Source organism: Phyllostomus discolor, chromosome 8 (genome assembly GCF_004126475.2).
Source record: "Phyllostomus discolor isolate MPI-MPIP mPhyDis1 chromosome 8, mPhyDis1.pri.v3, whole genome shotgun sequence".
Taxonomy (NCBI): Eukaryota; Metazoa; Chordata; class Mammalia; order Chiroptera; family Phyllostomidae; genus Phyllostomus; species Phyllostomus discolor.
In genome coordinates this window covers 49577389-49589935 of record NC_040910.2, presented here as the reverse complement: position 1 = coordinate 49589935, position 12547 = coordinate 49577389, and the positions used below count along the sequence as shown (strand labels likewise).

Below are 12547 nucleotides of genomic sequence, written 5' to 3'. Positions count from 1 at the left end.
CACTGTGTCCCAGATTGTCCATCTCAGCTTTCCCTGGCAGGGACCCTTCAGCCCTGTTCTCACTCCCCTTCAGTCTCTGGCCAGTTGTTACTCCATCTGCCTTGGAGTTTTGCGTTTTGCGTCTGTTCCCTCGTGTCTGTCTTCTCCACTTGTTCCCCTGCTTCACTCCTGCCAGCTGCCTGTCTTCATCCTCCGTGGCCCACGTAAGTCCTCTCCTGCCTGCCCTTCCGTCCCAGTCCAGGTTAACAGTCAGGTGTGTTCATCCCGTTGCACGCCACACACCAGGGCCAGGGGTGGTGGGATCCGTGCGTCAGGGTGTCAGCTTTGAGTGTTGCCATTTCTCAAGCTCCTCTGACATTGCCTGGCACACTGACAAGCACTTCGGGTGCATTATTTAATCGTCACCTGCAAGCATTACACCTATTTCACGTGAGGACAGTGGCTCTGAGAGGCTGAGGTCTGGCCCATGGTTACACAGTTTTGAAGGGGCACAGAGATGCATCCAGGGACTAGAGAAGCCCCTGGGGAAAGGGCTTCAGATTCCCACAAAGTATGGAATTGGTCACAGCTCAGCCTGGATTTTTTTCTTTTTTTTTGTTTTGTTTTGTTTTCCTTTTTTACTGTTTATTGACTTGAGAGAGAAAGGAGAGAGAAAGAAACATCAGTTTCTTGTTCCAGTCATCTGTGCATTCATTGGTTGATTCTTGTATGTGCCCTGACCAGGGATCAAACCCTCAACCTTGGCATATGGGGACGATGCTCCAACCAACTGAGCTAACCAGCCAGGGCTCAGCCTAGCTTTTCCCACCTCACCACATAGTCCCTGAGGGCCTCAGATGGATCAGACTCCTGATGATGATAAGTCCTGTCTCAGATGCTCATAGAGCTATCCTGCTAGACATGGTATAGACCAGAATCTGAATTCTCTACTTCCACCTAAGGAGACAGGGTTGTGTCCCTACTTCAGGTTCACACACAGAATAACAGCCAAATGTGAAACCAGGCCTCCCAAAGAGGCCCAGTTCTTAAGCTACTAATGTAAACATTGCCAAAGAACCAAAAACATCTAGGTCCTGCTATGTTACATGCAGCTGGACTTTCCTTTGGGAAAACCCCCTGCCCTCAGGCAGCTTTGTGAGGAGGCAAGAATGAACTGGGGTGCTGGGTACTTCTCTAGGGCCCAAGGGGGCCAGCATGGCTCCTAGGGCCTGGGGCCTGAATCTCCAGAGGTGGTGACCCAGACCAGCAGCTTCCACCATGTGCCTGGGTTCACGGCCATGAACGATGCAGTCCTGCCTCCACCGAGCTTTGGGCTAGCTGGGCAGACATGTCACTGCAGGGGTCGAGGCAGCCAACAATTCCTATGACCTCCAAAAGACAGCTCTGTGTTTTGCCTGCTCTGAGCTGGTTGCTCTCACATCAGCATCCTCCAGGTCCTAATTCACATTCTGGGGTTCTGTCCCACCAGTTTTCCCCTCTCTTGTAGGTCTCTCTTCTCTACCAAGCTTTTGCCTCTGCTGGTCTTTTAACCTTTCAAATCCCTATCCCCTACCACATTCTCGGAAGGACACCCAAGTTCCCCACTATTTTCGGGCCTCCTGTGCAAGTGCTGTGCTAACAGCTGACCTTTCGATACAGAGCATTGGCTCTCAATGGCACCCACACATCTTCTAGTATTTCCTGTTATTGGGGCCAAGTGTCAACTCTCATCAGGAAGCTCTCAAACTTGTTCTTACACAGCCCACATCACCCATTTCCATTCCCTGATGTCTTTTGGAGTCCCCCAATAAAATCACTCCACATGGTTCTTGCATTTCCTCTCCTGCCCTGCCTGAGGGGTTGGCAGCCAAGCTTGAGGACCTTTTATGAGCCTGTGCCTGGAGACTACCCTTAGAGCAAACATGCCTCAGGAGGTCCCATGGAGTTGGATAAGTAATTCTTGTCCAGTCTGTCCCTTTTCTTTCAAATGAGGAGCTGCTGTGTTGGGGTGCACCGCAGGGTGGGTCTTCCATTCATTAATTATCCATGTGGTAGTGCTTTCTAGACCTGGAATGCTGCAGGGCAAGAGAATGAATAAACAAGAGAGGTCATGCTGAAGCCAGACCTTGAAAGGTAAATAGAACTGACTTACACAGCTAAGAAAATGACTCAGTTCTAACCTCCCAGCCACCAGCAACACACACTTGTGACCCTCATGGAAAGCTTCCAGGCAAGAGCCAGGATGCAGGGAGCCCTAGTGACCCACCTGAAGGGGCTGAGGAGAGCTTTAGGGGACTGATCAGGGGGCTGGGGCTGGGGCTTCTGGAAATGAATTGGGGGGTGTTGATGGAGTCCAAGGGAGAGTCTGAGAAGGAAGGGATGGCTGGGAGGAAGAGTGGGCCACCCTGAGAAGTGGGGACACAGGGAAGTGTGGGTCCCTGAGGAGTGGGGGGCTCAGGTATGAGGGCCTCTGAAGAGGAGCAGGATCTCTGAATAGAAGGTACGGAGAGGAGTTGGGATCTCTGAAGCGGGGCAAAGCTGGCCTTGGCCTCTCTAAGGCTAGAGGATGGGAGTGGGGAATGCCGTTGCCTGGACAAACCAACTGACTCCTGGCTATTGAGTGAGGCTGTTGGGGGCGTGTCTGTGGGCGGTGCTCCTCCGCCTGGGCCGCGGCGTTTGGCTGAAAGCGGCGGCGGGGGCTTGTCCAGGCGCGCGCAGTGCACACGTGGCCGAGGTTGGCTGCCTGGTCCGTGCAAGATCTCTAGACCCGGTGGCCTCCCAACAGCACCTGCCGTGCCCCGCCGGCTCTGGACGCCCCAGACTCGGGCGACGTCCTGCAGCAGATCACTGGCATCACCGACCAGAGCCTGGAGGAGGCGCAGGCCAGGTGCTGCACGGGCTGGGCTGGGCTGGCCGAGGGGCCGGGGCTGCTGGGGGTGTGGAGCAGAGGAGGGGCCAAGGCGACGACGTGAAGTATCCGAGTCGGGAGGGCAGATTTTGGGCGGAGGGGTGGCGGGGTAGGAGCTTGAGGAGAACGACGAAGGCATTTATGCGGTTGAAAGGGAACGGATTGAAAGGTTTATAGGGCTAAGCCGTGGGGTGGTGAGTTTTAGGTGATCATCCTGGAGAGAGAAAGATGGGTTTAAGGGGAGTTTGTGGATAGGGAGGTTTATGGTGAAAGATGCTTTCAGGGTTTATGGAATTGTAAGGAGGTAAGAGGAGTGCTGAGGATGTAAATGGATGGGTTAGTGGGATTCATGAAGTGGGAAGTTTTGAGGTCAGGTAATGGTAAGCTGAGGCATGGGACTTGGAAATGAAGAGATGGGTGACTGAGTAGATGTGGCAACCATCAGGAAAAATGGTTAGTGGGGGAGCAGGGTGGGAGCCAAGCAGGATCCCCCCCCCTTTTAATTAATTTGGCAAATATTATTGGATACAATGTGCAGAGCACTGAACTGGCTGCTGGCAAAGTCCTAGTTCTCAAGCTCGTGGTTTGAGAGAGAACACAAGTGCAAAAAAGTTAGTGTAAACCGTGAGAAAAGCTGTAAGGAAGGGGGTGGCATGCTGTGGGAAGCCAGGTGGTGAGGGCTCGGCACCTGCAGAGGCCCTGAGGTGGGAAACAGAAGAAAGAAAGCAGACTCAGGGACTGAAGGTCCACAGTTGAGTTTGGAGAGAGGGTGGAACTGCATCCCAGTAGGTCTACAAGCCTCAGAAAGAGTTTGGGTTTTATGCCAGTTGCAGTGGGAAAATCACAGCAATGATCAGACCCCTGCATAGCCCCATTTTCCTACACCCGCTGCTGTCAGCCAACCAGGATTGGCAAATGCTCCTCCACAAGGCAGCCCATCGTGTTTGAGTTCTGCCCAAATTATTAGAAAATGGGAAAGGACTGAAGTCTTTTTGGAGGATAAGTTCTTGTTAAATGGGGGCCTGTTTGGGGGAGAAGAGTGGCCCCTGGGGTTGGGACCAGGGTCCAGTCGTGTAGCCTGTGCAGTCCGTCACTGAAGCTTTCTGGAGAAGAGGGGTCACAAGGCCAGTTAAATGGCAGCCCTAGGCAGTTTCACAAGCTCTGTCTGAAAAGTTAGGGGTGCCACCCCCCCCCCACCATGTTTACTCTACTTTTTGAAGTACTGTGCTAGGTGCTAGAGAGGCCAAGATAGCTAAGAGAGCTCTGCCCTCTTGGGCCTCACTGAAAAGTAGAGTGTGTGGGATTATAAATAGCTGTCATATCAGGAATATTCTGAGTAGAGGTATTTCCTGGCACGAAAGAGCGGGGCTGGGAGAGGGCACCTTTGTGTGATTCACAATTTGCTGGGCTGGTCGGAGAGCAGGGGCCTTGTTGTACTTTCCTTCGTATTGCCAGGGCCTGGCACCTCGCAGTCATAAAGTTTGGTGGCATTTAGATTCTGGGAGGATTAGCCGGAGCTGGGGGAAGGGAAAGTGGACTGTTCACCCTCAGAAACCACAGAGGCAGTGCTCTGGGTCTTCGAGTTCTTTCTGTTCCTTGGTGCAGGGTAGCTTGATAAGTGAGCTCTGCCCAGCAATGGCCTTCCTCAGGAGCCTGTGGCCCCAGCACAGCCCCTGGCTGCTGCTGTTTTCCTGTAGCAATCCCTTGACACTCCCCTAGATAGGCTTCAGAATAAAATGCAATCAGTCACCTCTATCTGCTGTTCTTCAAGACAGCCCTTTTTCTTTCAAGGCTAAGAAAATGAATAGTGGAGTGTTATACGTGCTTGACAACATGGCTGTTAGGTATCTGGTTCCGGGTTTCTTACTGTGGCAGAAAGGCCTCTGGGGTTTTTATTTTGAGACTTAGATTCTTTGTTTGTTTGTTTGTTTGTTTGTTTTTAGAGAGGAAGGAAGGGAGAAAGAGGGAGAGAAACATCAATGTGTGGTTGCCTCTCATGCACCCCCTACTGGGGACCTGGCCCACAACCCAGGCATGTGCCCTGACTGGGAATTGAACCAGTGACCCTTTGGTTCACAAGCTGGTGCTCAATCCACTGAGCCACACCAGCCAGGGCTATTTATTTATTTTTAGAGAGAGGGGAAGGGGAGGAGCAAGAGAGGGAGAGAAGCATCAGTATGTGGTTGCCTCTCATGTACTCCCCACCAGTGACCTGGCCCGCAACTCAGGCATGTGCCCTGACTGGGAATCAAACTGGTGACCCCCTGATTCACAGCTTGCACTCAATCTACTGAGCTACACCACCCAGGGCTGAACCTTTTTTAAATTTGTTTTTACACATATGACTTCTTAACTTTTTTCTACCAGTAGAAATTTGCCTGACTTTCTTAATTCATTCAATATTTCTGCAGATTGACTTTGCTTATAATATGGATTCAATTCTAATTATTAAAGGGAGATGATGTAATTTTTGACTATCCTTAGAACTTACCCAAATGGCAAGGCTTAAATCGTCCACTGAACGGTGTGGTATGCCCTCGTCTCAGCACCTCTAGAACACTAGAGAAGGGGACGTAGCCCTTGAGAAGCATGCATGTTAGTGCACGTCAGCCTCGGCTTTCAGCACACCCATTCAAAGAATTCAGCGGGTCAGAGGAGGAATTTATGGTTTGGAATTTCCCAAAGCCAGAGAGCATTAGCATGAGAGATTCTATTCGTCCAAACCTGGGAAGTAGGATTTCAGAGTTGAAATTTTCTTTTTCACCACTCTTCAAGAGCTTCAGTAGATACTAACCGACCAAGTGCCTGCCGTCCTTGTTCTCAGCCTGCTCGCAGGTTTCAGTTTCAGACTTGAGTTAACATGCTTGTCTTGGCTTGGTCTAGTGCCAAAGGAAAGTCTTGATGTCTTTGGTGTACTTGGAGTTGAAATTTTGGGTTTCAAAATGATTTCTTGAAGCTATGTAAAATCTTGGATTACACTAAAATCCATTTGAAGTGATTTTATTAATAAGTAAAGAAACGTGCCCTGGCTGGTGTGGCTCAGTGGATTGAGCACCAGCCTGTAAACCTAAAGGTCACCAGTTCGATTCCCGGTCAGGGCACATGCCTGGGTTGCAGTCCAGGTCCCCAGTTGGGGGCATTTGAGAGGCAACCATTGATGTATCTCTCACATCAGTGTTTCCCTCTTTCTCCCTCCCTTACCCTCTCTCTAAAAATAAATAAATAAAATCTTTAAAAAAAAAGAAATGTGCAGAATGTTTCAGAAGTTTCACAAATGAGCAGGTGGGTGCCACTCATTTATTTTTAAGTGACATAAGTGACACTCATTTTTTAGTGTCTCAGGCTGAATACAGACCTCCCAGTAATCCCAGGAAGTGGGTGGTTTTTCTTTAAGTCTGTCGATGAGGAACTGTTCCTGAATGAGTAAGAACTTGCCTGAGGTCAGGCAGTGAGGGGGTGGTTGGGTGGAGATTTGGCTCTATTCTCTTAAACTTGGGTGCTGCCCTGAGCCCCACCTCCTCCCACAGTCCCTGTGTGCTCACTAGAATAAGACATCACTTCTTGTTTCTGGTACTTTAGAAGATCAGGCTGTTGGGCTAAGGCTTCAACTAGGAGGGCTAAGGCTTCCGAGGAGCAGAGAGATGAGGTCACTAGCTAGGGCAAGGGAGGCCACGTGTCAGCAAAACGAGAGCTCCTGGAGCACGAACAATAGGAATCTAGCTGAGATAGGCTGGAGCCCAGCACAGGAGCACGCCCCGAGGAGATGACCTGGATCTGGATGGGAGCCTGTTGGGGCAGCAGAGAGAGTAGGCACAGCACTGTAGGCTGGGGGTGAGCCCCTGTGCAGGGCAGCCTCAGAGCAAGAAAGCGCGCATTGTGGTTTCATCGGGCCTGAGTGGAGGCTGTGGCTCGGAAGGGGGACTCACCGGGTGACCGCCTGCCTCAGCTGCTGTTCAAGCAAGCGTGGCTTGAACTCTTTGCCAAGCAAGAAGTATGTGGTGTATTCTGGTCCTTGTTCCTTGTCAAAGTACTCTGACCTTCCTAAATTACTTGTCTCAGATCAGAGGAAGTAGTCATCACATCCGTTCATCTGACCACCGCTGGGAGAGTCTGTGCACTTCTCAGGCTGAGAGTGTGATAAGAGTGGGGTCCGTTCGCATAACCCAAGTCAGCCTCCCCATCTCAGGACGCTTAACCTTCATCACATCTGCAGTGTTCTCCCTCGTAACATACCCGTGGTTCTGAGGATGGCACGCAGACATCTTTGCAGGCCATTCTTCTGCCAAGTACAGTTCTCATCACAGGCAAACAAAAGCCAGAGTCGGCCCCACCTGTCCCTCTAACTTCAGCATGTGTTCTCTCAGTCCCCTCCTACCCTACAGCACCCTGGTCACTTACAAAGCCAGGTGTGTTCTCACTGGACCCTTCGCACTGGCCGTTTCCTCCGCCCAAATTATTATTCCCTTCAGCCCTTTCCTGCCTGACTTTTCTGCTCACCGTTCCGATCTAGGCTTTGTTGCCGCCTCGGAGATGTATAAATCCCGGTAAACCTCTAGTCACCGCTCTGGCTGAAGCCGTCACAAGCACCTGCCATGGCTGATGGTTTTGTGTGTGTGTGTACTTGGTGTCTTTCACTCCCTCCATCTTAACGGCCACATGGGTGGGAACCTTGTTTGTCTGTGTCTCTGTGACACTAGAATGGTGTGTGGCACATAGTAGGTGCTCAGGAAACACCTGCTACATTAACCTGGCACAGCCCTGGGGTGGGATGACTGGGGTTTCCGCTTATGCATCGAAGCACCGCTGCAGGGCCATGATGTGAGCCCAGCTTTCAAGCCCCTAGACCTTGAATACTTCTTGATGAGTTACTGCGTTATTTGTATCGTTTAAAATTCTACACTCAGAGGGAAATGTTTTGACTATTTACTTATTGCTCTATTCACATTTTGTACAAATCGAATCTGTATGAAATGCTATGGTACTGTACCTTTGTGAGGGATTTTCAACAGAACTGGGAGACTCAGTGTGGAGGATCTTTACTGTGGTGGACAGGGTGACACTGTCTTTGTCACACACTTCTCAGTCAGCTCTTTCAGAAAGCGTGCTCTTAACTGCCACCGGATGAAGCCTGTAGTCTTTAGTGGGCTCTGTGAAATCAAGGAAGAGACAGGTGGGCCTCTGAGCAGGCCCCTCCTGTGCAGACCCAGGGCTGGGAGAGCCGCACACCTCTGCTCCTGGCTCGGCCCGGGTGTGAATCGTGGCCATCTTGCGCACGACCTCTCTCTGTGGCAGCGACGGCTCATTGTGTCCTGTCAGAGCCCTGCTTTCTGATGTGTCACACCCATTTGTTTCACCTGTTCTGGCTGGAGCAGTGAGGCAGCCAGGAGTAACGAGCAGCCGCATTGGTCTTAAGCAAGACCCAAGAGGCGCTGCGGCATTCATTTGGGAAAAGGGAAAGATGATAGAAATAACGATTTTGTCTAGTTTGTTTTAAAGCATCAAAAGTTATCCCCATGGAAGACTTCTGCCACTGCAAATCCTTTGTTAAAAAAAACTTTTCATTTTGAATTAGTGGTATATTTGCAGGAAAGTTGAAAAAAATACCACCAAGAGTTCTCCTGCACCCTTCTCCCAGTTTCCTCTCTCAGGCTGACCACCAGAGTGCAATGATGAGAACCTGAATTAACGCCGTGACCGCTCTTCCACTGAGTCCCGGGCCTCGTTCGGGTTTCCCGGTTTGTGCCCTAATGCCTTTTTCCAGCACAGGCTCCCACATGGCTCGTAGTCTCACGTTCCTTGGTCTCCTCCAGCCTGTGACAGTTCCTCACCTGTGGTGGCTCCTTTGTCTTCCCACTCCTCCCATGACCCACACACACTTGCTGAGAACTACTCAGGTGTTCTGTGTCGTGTCCCCAGGTGGTTTGTGCACCGCCGCCTCACGAGAAGACCGAGGCATGTCTTGGCAGGAGTCCCATAGAAGTGAGGCTGTGCTCTTTTCAGTGCACTGTCAGGAGTACGTGCTGCCCTTGTTTCCTGTTTGTGGTGGTGCTGACCTTGATCGCTTGGTCATGGTTAGAGACAATTTGAAGGTATTTGACAAGAGAGGCCACCAAATAAGATCAAGATATCATTGAAATCAAAGATCATCAACAGAAAGGTTGTCACTTGATTTCTTAGAGTGAATTCATCTAGGTCACTTATTTGAATTTGGGGTGCCACGTTGGAGCATGGCACTTCAGATATGCAGGGGACCGTGGAAGGTATGTATGGGGCACAGAAAGACAGTCTGTTTCTTCATGATGTGGTTTTGATACAAAGTTGTAATGACCTGATGTGTGGAGTAGCCAAAAGGAGCAGTAAATAGGGTCTGAGTTTCGCTTCCCCTCTGTCCGGCCCTGGCATGGGATCCAGTCTTCCGTGACCCCCGCCGTCTTCCGTGAACAGGGTCAGTGGGAACACACAGCTCGTGCTATCAAGGACGGTGTGAGTTTGTGCACATGAGGCTGTGGGTACAGTGCCAGCCGCCAGTAGTTACCTGGTGCCCGAAAGAGAAATTATTCTACACCTACGTTTAAGTTTCACCCAAGTGCTGGAAGGACATGGGATTCCTTTTTTCTCCCACAGATTGAGTGTTTTTTATTGCGATAAAATATACATAACGTAAAATTTACCACTTTAATAATTTTTAAGTGTACAGTTCAGTGGCATTAAACACATTCACACAATTGTGCAGCCATCACCGCTGTCCGTTTCCAGAATTTTATCTTCCCAAACTGAAACTCTGTCCCCGTCAAGCACTAAGTCCTCATTTCCCCTCCCCTGGCCTCTGGTGACCACCATTCCACTTTCTTTATGATTTTGGTTGTTTGAAATGCCTCGTGTAAGTGGAATTATACAATATTTGTCCATTCGTATCTCGCTTATTTCACTTAGCATGGTGTTTTTAAGGCTGAGTGACAGTCCAGTGTGCAAAGGACCACGTTGTGTTATCCAGACACTGGTGGCGGAGCACTGGGGTCGCGCTCCACTTCTGGGCTGTTGTGAATCATGCTGCTGCCAGCGTGTGTGTACAGGCATCTCACTGAGTCCCTGCTCTCAGTCCCTGGAGGTAGCAGCCCAGGAATGGGACTGCTGAATCATGTCACTCTATGCTGGACCTTCTGAGAAACCGTGAGACTGTTTTCCACAGTGGCTGCCCCATTTTACGTTCTTACAGGCTGCTTGTGGTTTCTCCACATCCTCGCCAACATTTGTTACTTTCTGTCTTTGTCTTTGTTTTTGTTTTGTTTTTTACAATAGCCCTCCTAGTACGTATGAAGGGGTTGCTCATTGTGGTGAGCATGAGCTAATTCTTTTATACTTGTTTGATGTTTTAAAAACTCTATTTGATGACAGCAGATTCTGGGAATCATATTAGTTCAAAGAAATACCTCATGTGTCTTCACGGTGTCGCCCCTTAACCCAGGGAGAAGTCAGGTTTTATCTGTTATCTTCAATACAGCCTGCCCTTTTCATAGAAGGCAGCCTGTGCTAGATTTCTTTTTTTTTTTTTTGAGGAGTTTTTTAAAACTATTTTTTATCTTTCATTTATGGTTGACAGTACAATATTATATTAGTTTCAGGTGTGCAACCCAGTGATTAGACATTATATAACTTACTACGTGATCATCCTGATAAACCCAGTACCCATCTGACACCATGCATAGTTATTACAGTATTATTGACTGTATTCCCTGTATTGACTGTATTGGCTGTACATCCCCATGACTATTCTGTAACAATCAATTTATACTTCTTTTTTTATGTCTTTTTAAAAATATTTTATTTATTTATTTTTAGAGAGGGGGAAGGGAAGGAGAAAGAGAGGGAGAGAAACATCAATGTGTGGTTGCCTCTTGTGCCCCTTACTGGGGGCCCAACCTGGCCCGCAATCCAGACATGTGCCCTGACTGGGAATCGAACCAGCCACCCTTTGGTTTGAAGGCCAACACTCAATCCACTGAGCCACACCAGAAGGCCAATTTGTACTTCTTCATCCCTTCACCTTTTCATCCATCCTTACAACCCCACTCCTATCTGGCAACCATCAAAATGTTCTCTGTTGTCTGTGACTGTTTCTGTTCTGCTTGTTAGCTTATTTTGTTTTCTAGATTCAATCATTGATAGATATGTATTTATTGCCATTGTATTGTTCATATTTTTTATCCTTTTTTTCTTTCTTAAAGAATCTCCTTGCCCTGGCTAGTGTAGCTCAGTGGATTGAGCACGGGCTGGAAACCAAAGTGTCCCAGGTTCGATTCCCAGCCAGGGTACATTCCTGGGTTGCAGGCCATAACCCCCAGCAACTGCACATTGATGTTTCTCTCTATCTCTCTCTCTATCTCTATCTCTATCTCCCTCCCTTCCCTCCCTAAAAATAAATAAATAAATAAATCTTTAAAAAAAAAGAATATCCTTTAACATTTTAGGTAATACTTGGTGGTGATGAACTCCTTTAGCTTTTTCTTGGCTGGGAAGCTCTATATGTCCTTCAATTCTAAATGATAGCTTTTCTGGGTAGAGTAATCTTGGAGGTACGTCCTTGCTTTTCATCACTTTGAATACCTCTTGCCAAACACTTCTGGCCTGCAAAGCTTCTATTGAGAAATCAGCGGACAGTTTTATGGGAGCTCTGTTGTAGGTAACTAACTGCCTTTCTCTTGCTGTTTTTAAGATTCTGTATCTCTAATCTTTTCTGTTTTAATTATGATGTGCCTTGATGTGGGCCTCTTTGGGTTTATCTTGTTTGGGACTCTCCATGCTTCCTGGACTTGTATGTGTCTATCCTTCTCCAGATTAGGGTGGTTTTCTATCATTATTGTTTCACATGTGTTTTTGATTCCTTTCTTTCTCTCCTTCTGGCTCCCCCATGATGTGACTGTTGGTGTGCTTGAAGTTGTCCCAGAGGCTCCTTACACTATCCTCATTTTTATGGATTCTTTTCTCTTTTTACTGTTCTGATTGGGTGTTTTCTGCTTCTTTATCTTCTTTTTTTAAAGATTTTATTTATTTATTTTTAGAGAGGGAAGGGAGGGAGAGAGAGAGAGAGAGAGAGAGAGAGAAACATCAATATGCGGTTGCTGGAGGTCATGGCCCGCAACCCAGGCATGTACCCTGACTGGGAATTGAACCTGCGACACTTTGGTTCGAAGCCCACGCTCAATCCACTGAGCTATGCCAGCCAGGGCTGCTTCTTTATCTTCTAAATCTCTGCTTTGATTCTCTGTTTCATCTACTGCACTATCGATTCCCTGTAAATTATTCTTCATTTCAGTTAGTATATTTATTTTTCATTTCTGACTGGTTCTTTGTTGTGGTTTCCAAGTCCTTTTCTATGCTGTTGACATTCTCTCTAAGTTCCCCTGCTTTTCCCTTAACTTCATCGAGCATCCTTATAACCAGTGTTTTGAACTCTGCATCTAGTAGATTGCTTATCTCCATTTTGCTTAGTTCTTTTTCTGGAGTTTTGTTCTGTTCTTTCATTTGGGGTGTGTTTCTTTGTCTCCTCATTTGGCAGCCTCCCTGTGCTTGTTTCTATGTATTAGGTAGAGCTAGTATGTCTCCTGGGCCTGGTAGAGTGGCCTATTATAGTAGGTGTCCTATGGGATCCAGTTGCACAGC

At 48.4% G+C, this 12547-nt stretch overlaps 1 protein-coding gene across 1 annotated transcript in view; it reads left to right on the top strand.

Moving 5' to 3' along the window:
* The window catches only part of ATP13A1 (ATPase 13A1), a 31898-nt gene extending 30369 nt beyond the window's left edge, over positions 1–1529 (top strand). The window contains exon 14 of the mRNA XM_036034494.1: positions 1487–1529. Within this exon, the coding sequence (XP_035890387.1) occupies positions 1487–1529 (43 nt within the window). The remainder of the gene's footprint in view (positions 1–1486) is intronic.
* Positions 1530–12547: the final 11018 nt, after the last annotated feature.